This window comes from Candoia aspera, chromosome 3, assembly GCF_035149785.1.
Source record: "Candoia aspera isolate rCanAsp1 chromosome 3, rCanAsp1.hap2, whole genome shotgun sequence".
Lineage (NCBI taxonomy): Eukaryota > Metazoa > Chordata > Lepidosauria > Squamata > Boidae > Candoia > Candoia aspera.
The window spans coordinates 32,372,711-32,395,458 of record NC_086155.1 but is presented as its reverse complement, the minus strand read 5'-3'; the positions used below and the strand labels follow the sequence as shown (position 1 = coordinate 32,395,458).

The following is a 22,748-nucleotide window of genomic DNA, read 5'->3' as shown; positions in this document are numbered from 1 at the left end:
AACCCTCTTACAGTGTAACTATGGGGAAAGCAAGGAACCTATGTGCATCTACTTGAATGCCAGCATGGCTTTTACTGCTCTGTGCATTTAAGTTCTCTTTCTTTGACCTTGTTGGTTTTCAATATCTATGTGTGGTGAAAAAAGTTTATATTTTGGGGAGTACACAGTAAGTATACCCACTGAATATGTGTTGTACATGGTAAGTCTGTAGTATAGAAAGATGTGTATTTTAGTAGAGATAAAACTGACAATCTTATCTAAGAGGAACTGATCCTGTTTAGGTTTTACCAAAACTTCCAGTTCTCAAGCAGCAATCCCAACTGTGGCACCTCAGGTAATATAAATGTGATAAACTGTTGGAAGTATGTCAGTGTTAATCTCCTTGCCATGAAAGAGCATGTCTATATAATATACAGTGGCTTGTCAAAAGTGTCATTTTCTTTTGGTAATGCTTGCACCATTTTTTTTTAATCCTAGGAAGACAATGCAGATCTCAAATGCCAATTGCATTTTGCTAAAGAAGAGTCTGCTCTAATGTGCAAAAAACTAACCAAGTTAGCCAAAGAGAATGACAGTATGAAGGATGAGCTGACAAAATACCAGTCCTTGTATGGGGACCTGGAAAGCTCTCTCTCCATAGAAGAGCTGGCTGATTCACCTCACTCCAGAGAAGCTGAACTGAAGGTCCACTTGAAACTTGTTGAAGAAGAAGCCAACATCCTGAGCCGCAGAATAGTGGAGCTTGAGGTTGAAAATCGAGGACTGAGGGCAGAGATGGATGACATGAAGGGGCAGGGAGATAAAGACCTTTTGGGACAAGATATCCAGTTGGCTTTCTCCATGACAAACAATGGAGACTCAGGGGAGAGTGTGGCAGAACTCAGGCGGCACTTGCAGTTTGTGGAGGAAGAGGCAGACCTGTTGAGGCGCTCATTGATGGAACTGGAGGAACAGAATAAGCTCCTCATGAATGAGCTCAATAAGTACAAGTCAGACCATGACCTGGATATCACTTTGTCTGAGGACAGCTGTTCAGTGATCAGCGAGACTTCTCAAGAAGAGCTGGCTACTGCCAAGGTCCAAATCAGTGAGCTCAGTGGCAAAGTTAAGAAGCTACAGTATGAGAACCGTGTGCTACTCTCCAACTTGCAACGTTGTGATCTTGCCTCTTGCCACACCACCCGGCCCATGCTGGAGACAGATGCTGAGGCTGGTGATTCTGCCCTGTGCATCCCAACCTCGCTTTGGAAAGAAATTCCCATTGGGGGAGAAAATGATGCAAAGGAGAGAGTACCTAGCAATGGCTTCAGCAAAACTCATGAAAGCAGCCCCAGCCAGCTTTTCAAATTTAAAGACTTTGAGACCCTCCTTGACATCAGAGACCAGGCTGCTCTTGTCAGCAAAGCTATTGATGTCCTGATTTCTGATGCCAATGGCTTTACCTCTAGCCTCAAACTTTGCATGGACAATGACTGTGCACAGCTAGTGCTGAGTGAGGCAATGGACAATGAGAATACTACAGACTCTAAACTGATCAATGCTATTTTGATGCGGCTTGGAGTCCTGCAACAGGAGCTAAACACCTTTATGAAGAAAGTGGACCATATTGGTGGCTGCTTGAAAGATCAGCAGGATTCCCTACCAAGTTCCAGCTCCCAGGATTCCACCAAAGAAGCTCTACGAAAAAGTCATGGTGCTGAGTTCCAGGTGAGGGTTTCTCTGAGTTGTTGACAGTGATTCCCTTACAGTTATTATTGCTTTATTTGCTGTACAGTACTGTTTTCTCTTGCCTTAACCAATCAGAACCTGACCCTGTTAATGTAACTTCCTTTTTCTACTTTCTCAGAGTGAAATGACAAACTAACAACTAGTTCACTGCATGGAACTGAGGCCACTAACAAGATAGGACTCTGGTTAACAGAGTGTGCATGGGGCAGGAGATGGATTGCCTAGAGAAATGCATAATACATTGTAACCATGACTGAAATCTAGATCAGATGTAGGGCAGAAAAGCAAAATCATAGCCCTGCCAGAAGGGGATTACATTTGATAAGGTGGGCTTATATACATGTTTTTCAGGTAATCAAGATCATGTGCAGTGACCTTTCCAAATTATTTTCACATATTGATAGAGTTGCCCTGAAATAGCATCCATTCAAGGTAATTCTCCAAAGTCAATTCGGTGAGAGAAAACATTAGCTTTCAAGGTTTTTGTCTGACATAGTAATTTTGGTGAGATTTACTGAGATGACTTTGTTTGCCATATAATAAAGGTAATTTGGGTCTTTGTCAAATGCATGCACTTTCCCTGTTTAGAATGGAGAGATGGAAGTATGCTTGAAACTGTATCTCTGCAGGCAAATTGTGTGTTGTATCTCGGCTAAGCTAGCTACCTATTTAGGAATTTTCAATCTTGCTGGCTGGACCCTGGTGTAGCAAGACAAAATGTAGGTTGCTGACCAGGAACTAGTGTGCCAAGAACGATATGAAAGACCTCTGCTCTTATGGGAAAGGGGGTTTGGGGGAATGACTGGATTGCAACCTCCTGAAGCACACTCCAAATTTTCAGAGTTCTATTTTTGTGCATGCACTGGCCCCCTCCGTTATTCCAGCTAGCCACACCCTCACCCCTGGCACTGCATGGCACCATAACTGGTGTTTGCACATTTTTTCCCTCTTTCTCTTTTTCCCCTCCCCAAACAATCCAGCCCACATGTCTGCTCATTTTGTGTCTCCTTTTATTTTCTACTTTGTCTTCTGCCACAGTAGTGAAGCTCCTCTTCCTCTTCATCCTTTTTGTTGTCTTGTAGCTCTCTTTATTGTTCCTGAGACCCATTTGTTTTGTTTCTGTTCTTTCTTTTCTTTTCTATTCTTTTGGTTTGTTCTCATTAACTTGCCCATGCATGCAGCAGTCTGACTTTAGGGAGGCCCCAGACTGGGATGTCGGGGAGAGCAGGCCCTCTGATCTATATCGCAGTAGCAGCAGCAACACTGCCAGCATCAATTCAGAAGCCAACATGGAACTTGACCGGAGCTACAAGTCATACCAACGAGAGGAGAAGGATTCTTATGTGTCTGAGGTATGTGCTCACGTTCCCAAAGGAAGAGCGGATGGCCAACTGGGGACTCTGGGAAGAGTTACTTGGCTGGGAAAATATCAGTTAATTTCATATAGGTTAAGTGGAAAAAAATGAAGGCAAGGTCCTGGTTCATCCACCTTTGCATTTTCAGCTCTGCTAAACCTTTGGGAAGAGCCAGATTGGAATCTGTAGATACCAACACTTGCAGAGATCTCAGTAATCAGCAGTGTGTTAAGCTGAATACATAAATAACAACTAACAGCTTCCCTGAACCTGGTGTCCATCAAATAGGATGGGTTGTGGCACTGTGTTGGCTACAGATCATGGAATTTGAGCCAGCCTAACACATTGGGAGAGCACCATATTGAGGAAAACTGAAGTATAAAATACAAAGGATTTAAAGGAAGACTTGCTGGCTTCTTGGGCAAAATTACACTTTGAAAGCTTTTAGCAAGATATGCAATAGACTGAGTCCTTTCTGATGTCCATAGGGCCATTGCTGACAATTTTTCCAGGATTCTTCCTTTCATGTTACTTTTTAGAGTTCTCATATGTATCAGTTGTTATATTAAAGCATATGCACAAAGCCACCTTGCTGCAAAGCACAAATCTTGGGAGATTTGTGCACAAAGACACACAAAATGATGAATATTGCTCCCTCTATATCATAAACAGGTTTTTTTGGTCTTCTCCCAAATAGCATAGAGATATTGGGGCTTGTCATGATACCTCCTCTGACTATTGGCTTTTAAACTGTCCTTGCAGATCAAAGAACTGCAGCTAGTTCTTTCTGAAGCTAATGAGAGCTTGAGGGGCCTGCAGGAACAACTTTCCCAAGAAAGGCAGTTGAGGAAAGAGGAAGCAGAGAACTTCACACAGAAAATCTGCCAGGTTAGTGATATTTGTATGGAGTCATCTTCTGGGATGCAAGAAGAGCTTGTAGAAAATATATAAGAGGGCATTGGTGCAAGCTTATTCCTTATGCTGCTTCAACCACTTCACAGTTGCGTGAAAGCACAAAATACTTTTATTCTGCCCATTCTGGCTACCGACAAAGAAGCAAATGCTTTCATTGGCATCTCTGTATGCTGGAAGTGTATCGCCCTGGATCAGTACAGAGCAAGCATACAGTGATGCTCTATCTAAACTCTGTTACTTGGAAAATACTTGATGATTCTCTGGTATTAAGCAGAATTTATGGAATGAACTCTGGACACATCCAAACAAAGGTGGAGTGCTGCCTGAAACCTTTGGTTATTTCTTTCTCCCACACCATTACTCTGAACAATGTACAGGATGGAACTTGCAGTTCCACTTTCTCTTCTCCATAAAGCAGTAGTAAAAGAAATACTACGGCATGTTAAATTCTCTTGCAGTCAGTTATTCCTTGGCTTTCCTAGCTACTCTAATGGCATCTGTAACAATACATTGCGTATGAAATATTGCAGCAATGCTTCATGGAAACATTTTGTGAAGACAAAATGTAGAGAAATACTGAGATAGCCTTGAAGAACGTATGTGGCAGCTGCAAGGACATGAACTTAGCTTGAAAAACAGGAGAGGGTGAGGAAGAAACTCAGGATTGCCCTGCCTTGATTGTCTTTGGTATAAGAGGGAGGAAGAGGGAAACCTGTCAGGCTTTCAAGTGTCTGTTCTTATACCCTCTAACAGTAGAGTCCCAATAGTTCTTGAGATGTCTGTTTACTAAGCTCACCTACCTTGAAGGTCTGTCAGTAACCAAGGCTTTTTTGTATATGCCATCCATGAACACTGTATAACCCAGTATTTAGGCATTGGGTATGAACTGCACAGTAATGATTATAAACATCTCAGAATTCTGTTTTTTTTTTTTAGTCATATGGCATAGCAGTTTGGTATTCATGCTGCTTTTTCTTGCTGGGAAATTCTTGTGAGGTCCAGCAGCCAGCTGGGTGACCACGGGCCAGTCACTTTCTCTCAGCCCAACTTGGTGCAATGTAGACTAGCCTCCTCTTGGTGCACCCCGGGCAACGTGACTTGTCACGGCTAAAGAGTCTACACATCTGGCTGCTGGACCTCAGAATTCTGTGACTTCTTGTAACAGAGAGAAATGTGAAAGCTGCGCAGTATGCAGTATCAGCGGAAGGTTTAGGTAGAGAATGTGTGAGTATCTGCATGCATGCACCCAGATGCATTATGGTTTGAGTGCATAAAGGTTGCTCAGAATATTTTTATGGGTCTTAGTTGAAATTCCTCCATATTTTGTTCCCATATGCTTTTAACCTTTTTTTTTTGGTTTTCCATACCAAGCATTTCAAAGATGTTTAAAAAACAAACACCAGTGAAAGAGAAGGAAATATTCATGCCTTCCATACATTAGATTTTTCTTGGGCACATTCTTGGTTGCTTTGGTTTAATGTGTACTGGCTTTGCTGGTACCTCCCTCTGTATAAAGTTCTCAGTTTCTTCCCATACTTCATCAGCTGAAGGATGATCACCAGAAAGCCCTCCTGAGAAGAGAATTTGAGCTGCAGAGCCTGTACCTTCAGAGGAGGCTGGAGCAGAAATTCTGGAGCCAGGAGAAGAACCTTCTGGTACAAGAATCCCAACAGTTCAAGCAAAATTTCCTGCTTCTTTTTATGAAGCTCAAGTGGTTCCTGAAGCATTGGCGGCAGGGGAAGATCTTACAAAATGAAGGCAGTGATTTCTTGGAGGTATGGCAGTCTTTGACCATGAACTTCTGCACTAAGTAATCAAAATCTTCAACTGACATTAACAAAGATAACTGTGACATTTGCCTTGAGCATACCCTGTTGTTTTAACATCTTTTATTGTCTTAAGACAAGGTTGGGTGCTATCATAGTTCAAGCTCTGTCAAACATGCAAGGAATGGACCTTATATCCATTCTTCCTTATCTTTTTCAAGTCCTTCATTCTTTGAAGGCAAAAGTTACTATCTAGCTTTTGGCATTAGATGGTTTTCTCAATAGCATATCTTGGTGAAGGTCAGCAACTGAGATGTAGGGCAATTTTACATGTGAGACTTAAATCAGCTTTGTTTAAATTCCTAATGCAAACATTAAATTCCGTATGTACGTGTCAAGTCAACTTTGGCTAGGACATACATTCTACCTCTTCTACTCTAAGAATGGGGAATTTGTAGTCTTTGAGATACTGTAAAACTGCAGTTCACAGTAGCCCATCAACAAAACCAATAGTGAGAGAAGTTACACTTCAACATTTGGATGGGTTCTTATCCCTGCTCTACTGCATGAAGAACAGTCACGAGTGACATAAAAAGCATGTGCAGACTTAAATATGCATTTTTACTTTCATTCCTTAAATTATGGTAAGGGAATTAATTTGCAGCAAGGCTTTTCCATGAATGTAGAGAAAGCATGGTGCTTTAAAAAGAGGTGTGTAGTAGCATCTCCACCCTTCTTTGCATTCTGTTAGCCTCATTCTTGCCTTCCTCCATCTTATTTTCACTACTGGGTGGAAAAGGAATTATTTTACTTGACAGATAAGGTTTTATCAAGTTGTCTTGGCTCTGAATATAAGGAGAAGCAAGGCCATGTTAGATGAACAAAATAGTTTCTCATCGTTATCAGAGTAACAGATTCATGCTAAGTGAAATAGAGTGCATGGTTTGTGTGCAGCTGAAAAATTGCAGGCCTGGCAACAACAGCCTCTTTATATGCCAGTATACTGTGAAATCCAAAAGGATGATTCTGTCCAGGCACAAATGTCTAGAAAGGTGCCTGATATGGAAACACAAGAGAGAGGGTGATACTGAACATAGTTGTGATGATGTGGCATGGAAATATTTTTGTGCGGCTGCTTATTCTAGCATCTCACCTTGGGTTATAGGCTCAGTCCATTGACAATTCTCAACCTGTCATCTCTGCTTCAAGGGTCCAGCAGGCTCTGTACTAGTAGGTTCTTTTCAGAGCACAAAGCAGCTAATAGTAGTTATGGTAGATTCCTACTCATTGTTTGCTCTTTTTAGGTGAATAGCATGAAAGAACTATATTTGCTAATTGAAGAAGAAGAACTAAGCCCACAGCAGCAAGCAGATAAGACGACGTATACTGGAGATCCTTGGTCTCAGAACACGGTAAGATGGAAAAGGAGAGCAATGGAATGAGGAATCCATTCTGTATGGAACTTGTGATCACTTACAATATATCCCTTAGAATACTTATTGTTTGGTATATCCCTGAATGACATGCGTTTGAATGTATGAACTGACCTGACTGAAAAATATGCAGTCTGAGGTGATGTAACAGTTTTGTCCATGGTGGTTGATGTGTGAACTACTGTGGGTAAAACTTTCGTATCACCACAAACTGTATTTATTTATTTATCAAATTTTATCGCTGCGCATCTCCCCCCAAAGGATGTATGCTTTTCCTAATGAGTTCACCCATTCAGATGTAATCAATATTCAGGTATCAAAGCAGCCTAGCCCATAGTATTCTCTTCCCACTTGGGATATGATGAAGAAAGTAATCTGCAGAAGCATTTGCAGAGAAGAGTTGCAGCTTAGGAGTATCAGTGAAGGCTGTAAAGAGGGCCTTCCTGACCCTTTTCATGCTACTTGTTCTTTTTTGTCCAGAGACTCAGGAATATATAAACCTGCCCTTGTTTCTAACTTTCATTGTTCTCTTTCTGAACTGAAAGCTTCATTTGCACATGCATTCAGTACCCATGTATATCTACAAACTCAAAGTTTAGCTGGACAGACTTGTTTTGAATTCCAGAAACACTGAGATACAATGTCCACTACACGTATTACCTTATGTAATGTGCCATTCCCATATTCTTCTATAACTTATAACAAGGTTTGGAAAGTTCCAGATTGTTAGTCTTCTCATACCTTTTCGTACTATCTAGTTGAGTGCCATCACCTCATCCAGTTCATGGGTTTTGGGAACCCCTTTTGTGTTTTGAAAAACATCTCTTGTACTGTCTTAGAAATCTTCACCCTGGTGTTCTTCCACAAGCCACAGAATACCACAATAAACATCTTTCTATAGCTTGCTTTGAGTGGGTCGCACGTACTCCATCTTTCATACATCTCTGTTCACACCCAAATGCATAGGAGGGAGTGTTGTATATGACTCAAACAACTGAAAATCAACATGTATAATAATTACAGAAACGTTGGTAACAATACGATGGTAGAGATAGAGCACACCTGTCACATTCTGATGGCCCAATTTTCAGTCTTGGCATCTCCAAAAAAAAAAAAAGACGGTCCAGATAATGTTGCGTGCACACATTTAGGCACTTCTGGTTACATTGGATATTTCAGTGAATCTCTAAATGAACAGGAGCTGACTTAACCTCTACATAGTACAAACACTATATCTTTTTGCAAATTTGAATGCGTATTCATTATTTAAGTGCAACTGTTTTCAGATTTATAAGAAAACAGTACAGTTTGATGATGGGTGTTGAAATGTTTGCATTAATTATTTTTGCCTGAGACTGTGGATACCTACTGCCTGTCAGAATCAACAAATTGGGTATTCATGCAGAATTCTGAATTTGCATCAGTGAGCTTCCTATGCCTACACCTAAATAATCTCCACTTTACACAGTGCATTGGAGAAGAAAAGAACTGTGCAGTTTCCTCCCTTCTAGTGATCTGTGTGTGTGAAAGAATTTGATTTGTTACTTCTGTACACTACATGTAACAACAAGGAGAGAGAATAAATTGTTCACTTCCTCCAGAGCTCAGGGAAGGAAGATGGTATCACAGTGGGTTTTTTTTTTTCTGAGTCTAAGCAAAAGGATTCCTCTCTCATTCTTTTGTAGCAGCATGCAGTGATGTGATGGTGCTTGTTTGTTTGTAATCTTGATCTGCATTGCTAATTATACTCTTATCGTCTCTCTTAACTGGGTATTTTCCTAACCATGTTGCTTTGGAGGTGGGCATTCTATTTTAACACATCTAGACATTTCTTTTTTTCTCATGATAGGTTCAAAGTATGACATCCATCTTGCCTTTTACTTTATGCATACCTTCCTTCCCACTGTCACACAACTGATTGCCAAACACCACCCACTCCAACACTGGTTTCCCCAACAAATCCTATGGGAGAAGCAATTAGGCAGTGGCTCAGAATGCTGCCAACTGCTCCATTCTTAAACCACCACCTTCTATCCTGGTCACATGACCTAGGCTGGAGCTGTTACTGCGGGATTGGAAATAATTGCATAAGACATGCTGTGCAGGCTTTCCCTACCTTATTTAAAAACTTTTTTTACATTTATAGCCCACCCTGTCTTCAAAGAATTCATAATGGTGAACAGCGTCTCCTTCCTTGAATAGTAAACTTTTGAGATAGGTTAGTTGAGAGAGAACGATTTAGCCAAAGCAAATTGGAATTTGGGGCACTTCGGCCATAGTCCAACAGTGCAGACATCCTAGCACACTGCTTTTCAACATTTCCTCTTGCATGCTGCTCCATCAAAACTCTTTTCTTTCTGAAACTGATATAGATTGCTAACCTTTTCTTTAGTCCTGAATATTGCACAATATGGCACGAGCACCATCTTTTTCCTTTTTGTATTCTTTTTAGCCCAATGAATATACCAAGACCTTGTCAGATATGAAGGTGATCTTGAAGGAACTATGCACAGAACTACGTGAAGAGAGGAGAGGCGTGAACGAACTGCAGCAACAGTTTGCCAAAGCCAAAGCCACCTGGGAGATGGAGAGAACTGAACTCAAGTGTCTTATCACTCAGGTTAGAATCCAAGAAACATGTTTAGACCCAGATACCAATTTGATCAAATAAAAAATAGTTTCTCCATTGGAATCTTTCAACAAATAGATGGTAATTGCTCTGCTTGTAACTGCTGCAAAGAAGATTGGAAGTCACTTCCTTAGATATCTTTCTTTTTCTTGCTTTTTTTGTTATTCTTCACTTTTTCTTTTACCTTTTTATAATCTTCTATTTCTTCTACATTTCTGTAGTTTTTAAAATCTTTGTAAAATCTTTTAATAAAAAAGGGAATGTAACAACAGTCTAGGCTTGTCTAGTCAAGAAAGTCATGAAGGTAGCATAATGTCAATTGGTGCAAACTCTGGCTTACAAAAGCAGACTGGAACATGTGTGCCAGAAGTTGCTATGGTTGATATTTTTGGATGGCACTATATTTTTAGTTATAATAGATATGAAGTGTCTCTTCCTCATTACAGCTAATCAAGAAAATTATAATGTAATGTCATTATAGTATGTGCCTCTTTCCTTTTTATTGCCTGAAAAAAGGAGAAAACATACAAAAAAGAAGAAATCAAATCAAAACCTTTATTACAGCCTTTAAGCCAGTGAACACTGCAATAAAAATACATATACCCATAATTATTAATAAAACTAAAAAGGAGACATAAAATACAATTATCGTTTCTCGGCCTTTTGGCTAAGATCAAGTGTAGTAAAAAGACGAAAAAATACAAAAACAAGAAAATAAACTTATTGGGGACATAAATGGAACTTTGATTTTAAATCATGGATTAAATTCTGTCCATATGAAGTTATAATGGTCAGTCTTTCCAGAAACTTGTAGAAAACCAATTCATAGGTAGAGAATGAACAAGTATCTTTAAAACCATAATTTTAAGTTAGGTGTAATAAAGTTACATTCAGTACATGATAAATCTAGAGCTATTCACAGAGTGATAATTTCTAAATATTTGGTATATTGTTCAACATCAAATTAATGTCTTTAAATGTTATTTGTCTCCCTAACACCATAACACCATAATTAAGATTATTAGACCAAATCATGACACATCCATATATCTGTGCCAATGCCTACTTACTAGTATTACATTTCCAACAAAGTGAGGTTAACATCCAGCCTTTGCTTAACACCCCCCAGGGTGTCCAATAAACATGAGAAAAATCTCATGTTGGATTAATTTCATAAGATCATAAGATACATATTTATCATTATTTTAAACAGTAACCCATTGATTTGTTAAAATAGGATATTCCAATCCTCTCTTCCAAATTTCTTGCAGATTTCCAATGTCTAATTTAATAATACTTTTCAACTATCTATAAAAATATACTATAGGTTTAAAATCACCCAGGACTCTTTCCAGTGCTAAAAGAAGTTTAGGAATTCAGGACCATAAATTGCATGGTCAAAAGATTTTTTAACTGAATATATTGCTGAATCCACAGGCACTCTGCTTCCCCCATTGTACACATAACTAAACTCAATGTCTTAAACACAAAAGGGTCTTTACCCTTTTGTCATTTGTCATGATGTCATTGCTCTCCCCTCAGCTGTCCTTGAAGGCTGATAGAGGAAGATTTCTTACACGGAGAGACAATGCCCCTGTGACTCTGGACACACAGAAACAATGGAGCATGTACTTCTCCTGTACTACAGAGACATTTGCACTAGCTCCATCTTACCATTATTAAATAAATATCCAGGGCACGCAAGACAATTTTACACCGCCCTCTTGCTTTCAGCTACCAACCCTGCTACAACATAAAATTTACCTGCAACTTCTAAAACAGGATTGTCCTAGAGTCAGTTTCTCATGAATCACTTTAGTTCAGCAAAGAAACAGAAGTCATGATACAAGCCCTCTGAGCCCAAGTACCTCAAGGGTAGCTTTATCTAGCCATGGGATGACAGTTGATGGAGTGAGAATTTGCAAATTCTTCTGTGAAGATGACACAAGAGGACCCCTTGTCTGAAGTGGAAGATTTGCAGTTCCCTCCTTCCATACAGGTAGTCCTCACTTAACGACCATTCTTTTAACAACAGTCTGAAGTTATGACGGCCTCAGAAAAAGTGCTTTACAACCTGCACTCACACTTACGACTGTTGCAAAACATTGCACCACCCCTGCAGTCATGTGATTGCAATTTGGGCAGTTGGCAGCCAGCTCACGTTTACGACCACTTGCAGCATCCTGCAGTCACGTGATTGCTATTTGCAACCTTGAAGGTTGATTTGCTTAATGACCATGGTGATTTGCTTAAGAACTATGATTCACTTAATGACCATCATAAAAATGGTCATAAAATCAGGTCCGGTCACATAGTGACTCACTTAATAACCACACTGCTTAACAACCAGTTTTCTGGTCCCTATTGTGGTTGTTAAGTGAGGACTACCTGTATAACTCTCCCTCATTTGCTCTTTTCACAACCCTTCTCCTCTCAACCCTGCCCCTACAGGGCAGTTGCACTGTAGGCAACATTCTGAAGAAATCTCAGAGCAACATAGTAAAAGTTGGACATGTTGACTACCTGTGCAGACAGATGTTCTAGCCACCTCAAGATGTTTTGCTCTGAAAACTCCTGTTCAGCAACACTTGTAGGAAAGCCAGCCAAAATAGGAAGCCACTTTGCAGTTTGAGCTGAATGAATTTGCTGCCCCAGACAAAAATCAAAGGAAAAGTAGGTTGGAGGTTGACCTACTGTCCCAATCTGCCATCTGAAATAGTTTTTTCATTGCATCTACTGTTAGGATTTTTAGTAGCCCTTTGGTTCCAGTTAAGAAAGCCAGGATGAAATACCTCCTGCTGATATGCCCACAGCTTTTCTATTGTCTTATTTGTGCATCTCCAGCTTGACCACTATAGTCAGTGCCAGATCCCATGCCAGATAATTATTTGGTTCAGTCTACAGCACTCTGATTTGTTGTTGTTTATTCGTTTAGTCGCTTCCGACTCATGACTTCATGGACCAGCACACGCCAGAGCTTCCTGTCAGTCGTCAACACCCCAGCTCCCCCAGGGACGAATCCATCACCTCTAGAACATCATCCATCCATCTTGCCCTTGGTCGGCTCCTCTTCCTTTTGCCTTCCACTCTCCCTAGCATCAGCATCTTCTCCAGGGTGTCCTGTCTTCTCATTATGTGGCCAAATTATTTCAGTTTTGCCTTTAATATCACTCCCTCAAGTGAGCAGTCTGGCTTTATTTCCTGGAGGATGGACTGGTTTGATCTTCTGGCAGTCCAAGGCACCCTCAGAATTTTCCTCCAACACCACAGTTCCAAAGCATCTATTTTCCTTCTCTCAGCCTTCCTTATGGTCCAGCTCTCACAGCCATATGTTACTACGGGGAACACCATTGCTTTAACTATGCGGACCTTTGTTGTCAGTGTGATGTCTCTGCTCTTAACTATTTTATTGAGATTTTTCATTGCTCTTCTCCCAAGGATTAAGCGTCTTCTGATTTCCTGACTGCAGTCAGCATCTGCCGTAATCTTTGCACCTAGAAATACAAAGTCTTTCACTGCCGCTACGTTTTCTCCCTCTATTTGCCAGTTATCAATCAATGTCATGCGCTGCCTCCCCCTGAATAACATTCAGACACTGTTTTGCGAATCAGGCTCTGGTTTATTGCCGGGCAGGTACAGCATTGGTAGAAAAAAGCTGAGAGTGACAGGAGCGCGCCGGTGCGGGGTTTAAATACCCCGCGCCGGTCAGCGCCCCCTCGCTCACGGTCACGTCACCCCCCTTTGTCCCATGCGTTGCCCTGCCGGTGGGTGAGGGTTTCCGGGATCGCCCATCATCAGGTTTCCATTCTTCTGCTGATTGCTTTCAGCTGGGCGATCCCCGTTGTATTGCCGCTGATGGTTTGGGTGGCTCCGTGATTCATTTGGCTATTGTTTGTTGGCCGTTAGTCGTTGTAGGTTGATGGCTACTTAACTTGTACCCCTTCACCTATTTCCTTGTCATTGTCATGAGTGCCATTGCGCTGATGACTTTAGCTCAACGGCACTCATGACATACTGCCCCCTTTCCGGATAGTGTTCTCCCCCGGGTTTCTGGGTTTTCCCCGTGGAGCTGTCAAAACGCCACATTTTTTTTTTTTTTTTCAAAGTTCCCGCCGGAGTAGTTGTCGCCCCTCCCTTTGCTCCTCCCTCTACCACGTGCCTTCCCAGGGTGTGTCCATGGTGCGCATGCTCGGGTTCTGACCTGGCGTGCGCATGCTCCAACCACACCCTGTTTGTTTGGCTCAGTTCGGCGAGGCGAGAGGCGTGGCTGGTCGGGTGCTTCTCAGCTCCAGGTAGGGCCCTTCTTTTCTTATTTAGAGTGCGTCGCCTTTGTTGTGTCTCCTGGGCGTTGCCCCCAGGTTGCCCTGTTGACTTGCTTGCCACTCCCCCGCGGCCGGGGGGCGGGGGGAGGGTGCTGGCGATCGTTTGTCACCACCCCGTGGGCCCGGGGCGGGGGGAGTGAGTCCCGGGGGGGGGGAAGGTCCACCCAAGTCGCGGGCTTGGGGGGGGCCCTTTCCCTTGGGGCACGGGAGGCGGGGGGAGGCCTGCGGGGGGGGGGTTTGGTTTTGCTGACCTTGGTTGCGGTTTGTCGGGGTATGCCCGGTGAAATGCTCTGGTCAGGTCAGGCGCGTTAACGTTGTGCGCCGCCACCCATTCCGGGTGGGGGAAGTGTTTCCACCTGACCAGATAGTGTAGAGTTCCTCGTTGCTTGCGGGAGTCGAGGATGTCCCTTATCTCGAAGTGGTGTTGCCCGTCGATCATAAGCGGTGCGGGCTGTGGCGTGCTTGGGTGCCATCGGGAGGTGGTTGCCGGTTTTAGGAGGCTGGTGTGGAACACCGGGTGGAGCCTCCGGAGGTTGTGTGGCAGGTCCAGGCGTATTGCTACCGGGTTCACTATTTGCGTGACTCGGAACGGCCCGATGTACTTAGGCCCCAGTTTTTTCGAGGGTTGGGTTGACTTTAGGAACTTGGTGGATAGATAGGCCATATCCCCCGCCTGGAACGTCGGTTGTTGGCGCCGGTGCTTGTCGGCCTGCTCTTTGTAAGCAGCCTGTGCCTCCTTCAGCGCCGCCGTGATTACTGGCCATGCTTCCGCGATCTTCCGTCCCCAGTCGCTGGCGTCCACCTGTGGTTCCGGGTGCGCGAGGATTGGCTCCGTAGTGAACAGCGCTTTCAGCTTGTCGAATGCGGTCTGGCACGCGGGAGTCCAATTCAGCACTGTGCCTGGGTTCTTGGCGCGTCGGGTGTCCCCCACCCCTTTGGTTTTGAGGAGGTCCGTTAAGGGGAGGGCTATCTCAGCGAACCCCCGGGCGAATGACCTGTAGAAATTCGCGAATCCCAGGAAGCTCTGTAGTTGCCGTCTGTTGCGGGGCCGCTCCCAGTTTAGCACCGCTTCGACTTTTGCGGGGTCCATTTCGATGCCGTCCCCGGAGATTCGATACCCCAAATAGTCTAGGCGCTCTTTGTGAAACTCGCACTTTGTAGGCTTCGCATAGAGCTGCGCCCTTCTGAGCTTGTCGAGGACTTGCCTGACTAAGGTTACGTGTTCCTCGTGTGTTTTTGTGTAAATAAGGACGTCGTCGATGTAGACCAGGACCCCTTTAAACAGATGTTCATGCAGTACCTCATTGATGAGCTGCATGAACACCCCAGGGGCCCCCGCGAGTCCGAAGGGCAGTACCTTGTACTGGAAAGCGCCTAGGGGGCAGTTAAACGCCGTCTTCCATTCGTCCCCCTCCCTGATTCGGATGCGATAGTACGCCTCGCGAAGGTCCAATTTGGAAAAGACTTTGCCCGTGGACAGGTGGGCGAGCATGTCCTTCACCAGGGGTAAGGGATATTTGTTGGACAGGGAAGCCGCGTTTAGGCCCCGGTAGTCGGTACAGAGCCGTAGGGTCCCGTCTTTCTTCTCCCGGAATAAGACGGGGGCTCCGACCGGTGAGCATGCTGGCTCTATGAATCCCCTGTCTAGGTTTTTATCGATGAACTCCCGGAGGGTTGCCATCTCCTTCGGGGTCATCGAATAGATCTTTGGTCTAGGTAAGGGGACGTCGGGCAGTAGGTCGATCCGGCAATCCGTCTTGCGGTGGGGGGGTAGTTGGTCCGCCTCTGCCTCTCCGAAGACCTCGGAGAAGTCGGCGTATTGTTCTGGTAGGTCTGCTGTGGTAGCGGCGTTGTCTTGTGTGGTCGTCTCCGCTCGTCCTACCGTGGGGTTGCTTTTGCCAGCTGGTACTGGTGCTCGATACTCGCCGTCGCCGAATGTGAAGGTGCGGGTCGCCCAGTTGATCCGCGGGTTGTTTTTCGCGAGCCATGGCATCCCCAGGACTGCAATGGGCCGTCCGATGTGCGTGACTACGAACGATGTGCGCTCGGTGTGAGTGCCCATTTGCAGGGTGACCGGCTCGGTTTGTAGCGTGGCTGGTTTTCCTCCCGCTGTAGAGCCGTCCAGCTGGTGGAATGCCAGCGGCGTGGGGAGGGGGAAGCAGCGGAGGTCGAGTTTGGCGACTAGGTCGGGGTGGATGAGGTTTTTTGAGCACCCCGAGTCCACTAGTGCCGCGGCCGTGGTGGCTCCGTTGCCGGTAGAGAGTTGAATTGCTGCCAATATTACGGAGCTTTTGTCGTTTTGTTGAGGTGGTCCGCGTTGCTGTCCCACCGCCTGCCTCGCCACGCGTCTCAGAGCAGGCGGGGAGCATTTCCCGCCGGCTGGTCGGGGTCGGTATTGTCCTCTTCCCCCCAGTAAGCGTCCCAGCTCTCTTTCGGTGTCGCTGTGGCCACGGTCATTCGGCGGTGAGGCGGCGGCCCCGGGTTGGGTGGTTTGGGGCTAATTTTCGGGGTGGGCTTGGGCGCGCTGGTCGGCGGTCGGTTGGCGAAGCAATCCGCCGTCTTGTGCCCTAATTTGCCACACCTCCCGCAGGGCTCCCGGTTGAACTTCTTTTTTGGGTATATGGGGCCGGCCATCCCCCCGTGTGGTGCGGGTACCTTTTTCCCGGCATCGTTTGTGTCTTCCGTGGTTGTCATGAGGAAGGTGCGGTGCGCGTGTTCGGCTTTCCCCGCGAGGTGGATCCACCCGTGTAACGTTTCTGGGTCGTCGCGGTAGAGGGCCCATTGGAGAACGTCGCGGTTGAGCCCCCTTTTGAAGATTTCCAGCAGGGTGGTCTCGGACCAGTCGCTGACCTTCCCCGCGAGGGCTTTGAACTCCAGGGCGTAGTCAGGGACCGTGCGGGTGCCCTGTTTAAGTCTTTGGAGTGCGCTTTTCGCCCGCACTTTGGCTAGGGGGTCTTCGAAGTAGTCTTTCATCTCTTTGATGAAAGCAGGGAAGGTGGCGAGGGCGGGGGAGCTGGACTCGTACAGTTGGACGTACCAGTCCGCCGCCCTGTCTTGGAGTTTGATCGCCACGGCGGCGATCTTGTCGGCCTCGGAGTCATAGGAGTGTCCGTGCCTCCCCATGAACTCCCTAGCGTTGGTCACAAAAAACGAGAGTTTTGTGGGGGTCCCATCGAAGAAGATGGGGAAGTCCTTTGGGGCCCGGGCGTTTTGTGCGGCCCCGCCTCTCGCTTCTCGGGGTGTGGTGTCGGCCGCCTGTGCCGTCTGCTGGCCCTCCGCTGGCCCGTGTGGGTTCGATGCTTCGCTCGGGGTGTGGGCTTGTGCGGGGACGTCGTTGGGTGGCGCGGGGGGCATAAGCGCCTGGAGCATGGTCCGGAGTTCCGTCAGCTGAGCCCGCATGGCCGCGAGTTCAGCTCGTGCCTCCTCGTCCACAGCCCGCGCCGCCGCTGGGGCCGGTTCCGTTGGCGCGTCCTCGGGGGTGGGTTGCCGGCGGGGTTCATCGTCCCTCTGCCGCGGGTCCGCTTCCTCCGCCGTCTGATGGGTGTCTCCGTCGTCCTCCTCCGTGTCGAGCGCCGTGGGGCTGTCGCTCCACGCCCGTTGCTGGGGTGCGATGTGGGGCGCGGGGTCCTCCGCTGGTTTCGGAAGTCGTGCTGCTCCCTCCCGCGGTCGGGTTGCCTCCGTCGCCATCTCCCCTTGGGGTTGGAGCTGAGGCTCGGGTCGGGTGGGGTGGGCGTCCATGGCTCCGGGAGTCCGCGGTGCCTCTGGCCTTGGTCGGTCCTCCTCTGTCTCTTGCCGCGCGGCTCGCCCTCCTTGCCCGCGCCGTTCCGGCCTCATCTTGCTGGTCTTCTCGCCGTCTACTCCTCCCGCGGCTCGTTGTCGTCCGGTGGGGCTCGGCGAGGCTGAGTTTATGACTCTCAGCTTTATGTCATGCGCTGCCTCCCCCTGAATAACATTCAGACACTGTTTTGCGAATCAGGCTCTGGTTTATTGCAGGGCAGGTACAGCATTGGTAGAAAAAAGCTGAGAGTGACAGGAGCGCGCCGGTGCGGGGTTTAAATACCCCGCGCCGGTCAGCGCCCCCTCGCTCACGGTCACGTCACCCCCCTTTGTCCCATGCGTTGCCCTGCCGGTGGGTGAGGGTTTCCGGGATCGCCCATCATCAGGTTTCCATTCTTCTGCTGATTGCTTTCAGCTGGGCGATCCCCGTTGTATTGCCGCTGATGGTTTGGGTGGCTCCGTGATTCATTTGGCTATTGTTTGTTGGCCGTTAGTCGTTGTAGGTTGATGGCTACTTAACTTGTACCCCTTCACCTATTTCCTTGTCATCGTCATGAGTGCCATTGCGCTGATGACTTTAGCTCAACGGCACTCATGACAATCAAGCTGGTTGCCATAATCTTGGTTTTTTTGAGGTTTAGCTGCAAGCCAGCTTTTGCACTTTCTTCTTTCACCTAGTTTCACTTAATTGGTGTTTATTCACTCTAGACCTAGCAATATTATATACTATGTTACTGTGCTCTGATTGTTCCTAAACTCTTGTTATCTTTTCTTCCTTGGATAAGAAAACAAAATAGGATAGGAACCCATCCAGTTTGGGATGCAATATCCTTTCACATAATAAGAATTGGAAACTATGCTTAAAGATTTCTTATTTGACATAATTTAGCACACTTTTAAAATGTGTACGCTTGCATGTGTCTGCCCAGCATTGGTGCTTTAGACTGCTTATGCAGGAGCTTCCTAAGGACCATGTGCATTGGCTTTGGGAAGGAAGGAAGAAGACAAATCTAGACTAAAATTTGATCTGCATACCATTCTGTAACTCATTGTGTAAATTCACACACTTTTGGTTTTAGATCTATATTTGCACAAGTGCTGCAGGCAAGGAGTTTGTCATGATAACAACATCATTCAGATACCTCCTCTGTAGTATATCAATGTAGCATTTTTTTCTCGCACAGTCTGAAGTGGTGGAGGGTTTGTGACAATAGAAAAACCATTTTAATTTCAGGGTTGATAGGTAACCCATGTTACTGTGAGTTTTGGAAGTTACAGTCTCAGCACATCTCGAAGGCACCAAGATCTAATTTGATCTAATTTGGAGGATCTAACTTGGAGGAAAAATGGAACTTATGAATTGAGTCAAGACAGTATGAATAATTTTGAGGGTCCTGAATATAAGAGTTCTAATAAGCCATGGTTCTCTGCCTGTCAAATCCTTGCCCAATTGTACTGCCCTTGTTCAGGAGGAACAAATCTGAATCTTCTGCTATAAAAAGGAATGCAACCAGGATTCTTTGGCAGCTGCAGAGGAGGCTTAGTGCTCCTCTTTCTTAAATAATCTTTTGGTCTTATCCTGGATGTTGAGAAAAATGGTGAGTGAAATCAGCCCTTGTGGCAAAATAAGCAAGTAAAGCCAGAGATTGAAAAGAGAAACTTGAAGTTAAAAGAGAAAACATTTAGTGTATGTATACAGAGTAGACCAGTGTTTCTCAAACTTGGCAGCTTGAAGATGTGTGGATTTCAACTCCCAGAATTCATGCTGGCTGGGGAATTCTGGGAGTTGAGGTCCACACATCTTCAAGTTGCCACGGTTGAGAAGCACTGGAGTAGGCTGTTTAGATTAACATAACAGGATATGGAAGAGAAATCTGATAGGATGACACTGTCTCCCCTTTCCTGTGGTAGTCTTGCGTAGTGGATGCTGCATAACTGTCTGTCTCAGGCTGCTGCCTTGAGGTATGCTTAACAATAACTCCCATTAAAACTATAACTCCTGTCAAACCAGAAGTTGTAACCTCTTAGATTGAAAGCACAGTCAGCATGTGGCTTACTTTTCTAGGCATTGGGAGTATATTGTCTGTCAGTTTCAAGGCCTGCAAATATATGAAACTGTGTTCTTTGCTTATTTTGAAGATACTTCGGGAAAAGAGTTTGGTTCCTACTACAAAAACAGTCATTGTGTGTACAGTGCCTCTGCAAATGCTTAGCAAAGTCAGTGTTTTAGCCATTGAACCTAGAGGTATTGACACTTACTTCAGAGGTAGCTAACCAACCAGTCTGCCTGCCCGCTTGCCTGATTAGTGCATGTTAAAAAACCATTCCATGGCATCAACTGGAATAGATTTTAAAAAATTAAAGATATAATGTCAGAGGTAAAACAGAAGCAGAATAATTGCATAAGAAAACTCCAAGGAACTATATAAATACTATAAAACAGGCTTCAAAATACCAATACAGCAGCAGACAAAACTTAGGAGAAGAACTACTTTTTATGTAATACCAAAAGCAGACTTCCCCCTGTATAGTTCCTTCCTTCCATCCATCCCAGCATGAAGCTTCCCAGATGGATAAAATATACAGTAGATACCTGTTGAGGGTTACTGAGAAGAATTTTCCAAAACCTGCACTGTCATTCATATGGGGGTTGACCAAAGTTGCTAATAAGCTATAAAGAGGTAGATAAGTTGAAAGAGGTGATTTTTTTCTCTCCTATGCTATGAATCAGTTTTAATGCATGCATAAAACCAGAAAACAACAGCTTCCACAAGCAGAGATTTCCTTCTCCTCAATCCACCCGTTCACTTAAGGTGAGCAAACACATCTTTCATTAATAAGCTTTTTAGACATTAGGTTACTCACGTCAGTTGAGAAATTATTCATAATGTGTCTCTGCAGGGTACAAACTAAAATAACAAGCATGAGCCTGCTGACACAGAAAACAGACATAAGAATGTAGCAGCTGGAGAAAAGCTGTTAGGGAGTTTTACCTTTGGCTTTTGGGAGGCTCCTCCTTTTTAATGACAGCATGCATGGGCCATATATTGAGTAGTTTAGGGGGAGGTTTTGGTGGTTGTAATATCAGGGGATCTTTTTTTAAACCCAAACTATTTAGCCTGTGCTGCCAACCTGCATTGTAGTTCAGATGGGAGTTGACCAAGGTTGCTAATGAGCTATAAAGTGGTAGACAAGCTGCAAAAGAAACAAGTTACAAGTAATTTCTACATATAGTGAGACCATAAATAACGCACCTTATGGAGCAGTCTAGAACAAATCAAAATGGCAGTAGGTAATTCAAAATGCAATGGTTAGTTGTACAGTATTCGCAATTCTTCTGCAGGTTACCTATGTACAGGGATAGCATTTTCCATTGTATTTGTATTTGATAACTTGCACTCTAGATAGAAACTTGAGTGGTAAAGAATACATAAAGTCCTTATGCTAAGTAATACCCCAAGAGAAAAAGTGTATTCAAATGTAGATATTGTTGCAGACTTAATAACCTCTTGCAACTTATTGTATTTCTGATTATACATAGAAAGAGGTGATAGACTCTTGTAAACTGATACTATTTCTGTTTCATTGCAGCCCTCTTTCAACAGCTGCATGAAGGTTATAACATTGAAGTCTCAAGAAATGGCCCACTTGTTAGTAATTTACTTTGGAGATGCCATTATTAGATTTTTCATGGATTCCCCCAGATGCCTGTTACCCAGTTACTTACCCAGAATGGCATCTGCACTAAACTGCTGTTATTTGTAAATGCAACTATCTTGTCCAATTATTATCTGAGCAGAATAATAATTTCCTCTTCAGCTGTCTGAGCTGTCAGTTTGCAAGGAAGCCTGGGGGACAAGTCTTTTAGAATTAGCTCACTCTTCTCTGGAGCTGCTGCAGGAGTGCAGAGCTGTGGTCTTTGCAGCTAGTATTTCACTCCCCTGTGTCCTTAGCATAGTCAGTCTCTGGTTGCACAAGTATACTGTGGAAAAGAGTCTTTGGATTATTCTTCATTTGGAAATTGCTCTTTAATTACTTCTCTTGGCTTGCTTAATCTCTCACAATCAGGGCAGTGGTCAGGCAAGATTCAGACTGCTCACCTCCAAGGATTCTATGTTCAAGCTAATCTTCCTAAGCAACAAGTTATTCAACAGACTTCCTTTGAGTCTGTTTAATTAGCTTCACTCCTAGCAGTTTCAACATAGGCTGCAATCTTACTTTCATCACTGAATCTTCTCTGAGTTCTGCCAGCCATATCTCAGTTCCATTATGTATATGGCTGGCAGTGAATGTTGTGAGTTGGGGAATCTGCCTGCACCAAGAGAACTGATTGCTTTAATGAGCTCATCATCCCCAAGGCTTCATCACATGCTCCATTTAGGGCCAGTTCTTGCTTTAGTAACCTCTTCCCTTTTAGCATACTTTCTTACCAGCTGTAGAGACTTGCAGTTTGATAGAAATAAGGATTTTGGATTCAGATGGATCTATTCTAGTTATTTGTTACTCACTGCTTTTCTTCCTGAGTTGGCAGTGATCCCCTGATTTTTATAGGTTTTGCTCACAATTTATTAAGAATTGGAAACTAGCTCCCTAATAAAACCTTGATTTCCATCTATCACGGGAATAATTTTTTGTGTGGTATCAGAATCTTGTCAATTATCTTACTATTCCCAGATAAAAGCATGTTTTTTTTGCTTAATTTCCAAGAAAATCAAGCCTGTCACATGATCCCTGGCAGGGCAGGTGTCAAATATTGCAGCTAAGGACTCATGAAGTTATGATTGCTAGTTACAAATGGTCACTCCATGTAGTCTTTCCACAAC

The 22,748-nt window shown here is 44.6% G+C and overlaps 1 protein-coding gene and 1 pseudogene across 1 annotated transcript in view; both read left to right on the top strand.

The window, feature by feature from the left end:
* The window catches only part of MTCL2 (microtubule crosslinking factor 2), a 103,322-nt gene that overhangs the window by 71,836 nt on the left and 8,738 nt on the right, over positions 1–22,748 (top strand). Inside the window, exons 5-10 of the mRNA XM_063297248.1 lie at positions 478–1,707; positions 2,910–3,080; positions 3,846–3,971; positions 5,543–5,773; positions 7,069–7,176; positions 9,650–9,817. Coding sequence (XP_063153318.1) covers positions 478–1,707; positions 2,910–3,080; positions 3,846–3,971; positions 5,543–5,773; positions 7,069–7,176; positions 9,650–9,817 — 2,034 coding nt within the window. The remainder of the gene's footprint in view (positions 1–477; positions 1,708–2,909; positions 3,081–3,845; positions 3,972–5,542; positions 5,774–7,068; positions 7,177–9,649; positions 9,818–22,748) is intronic.
* On the top strand, positions 10,474–10,628 carry LOC134495078 (U2 spliceosomal RNA; annotated as a pseudogene).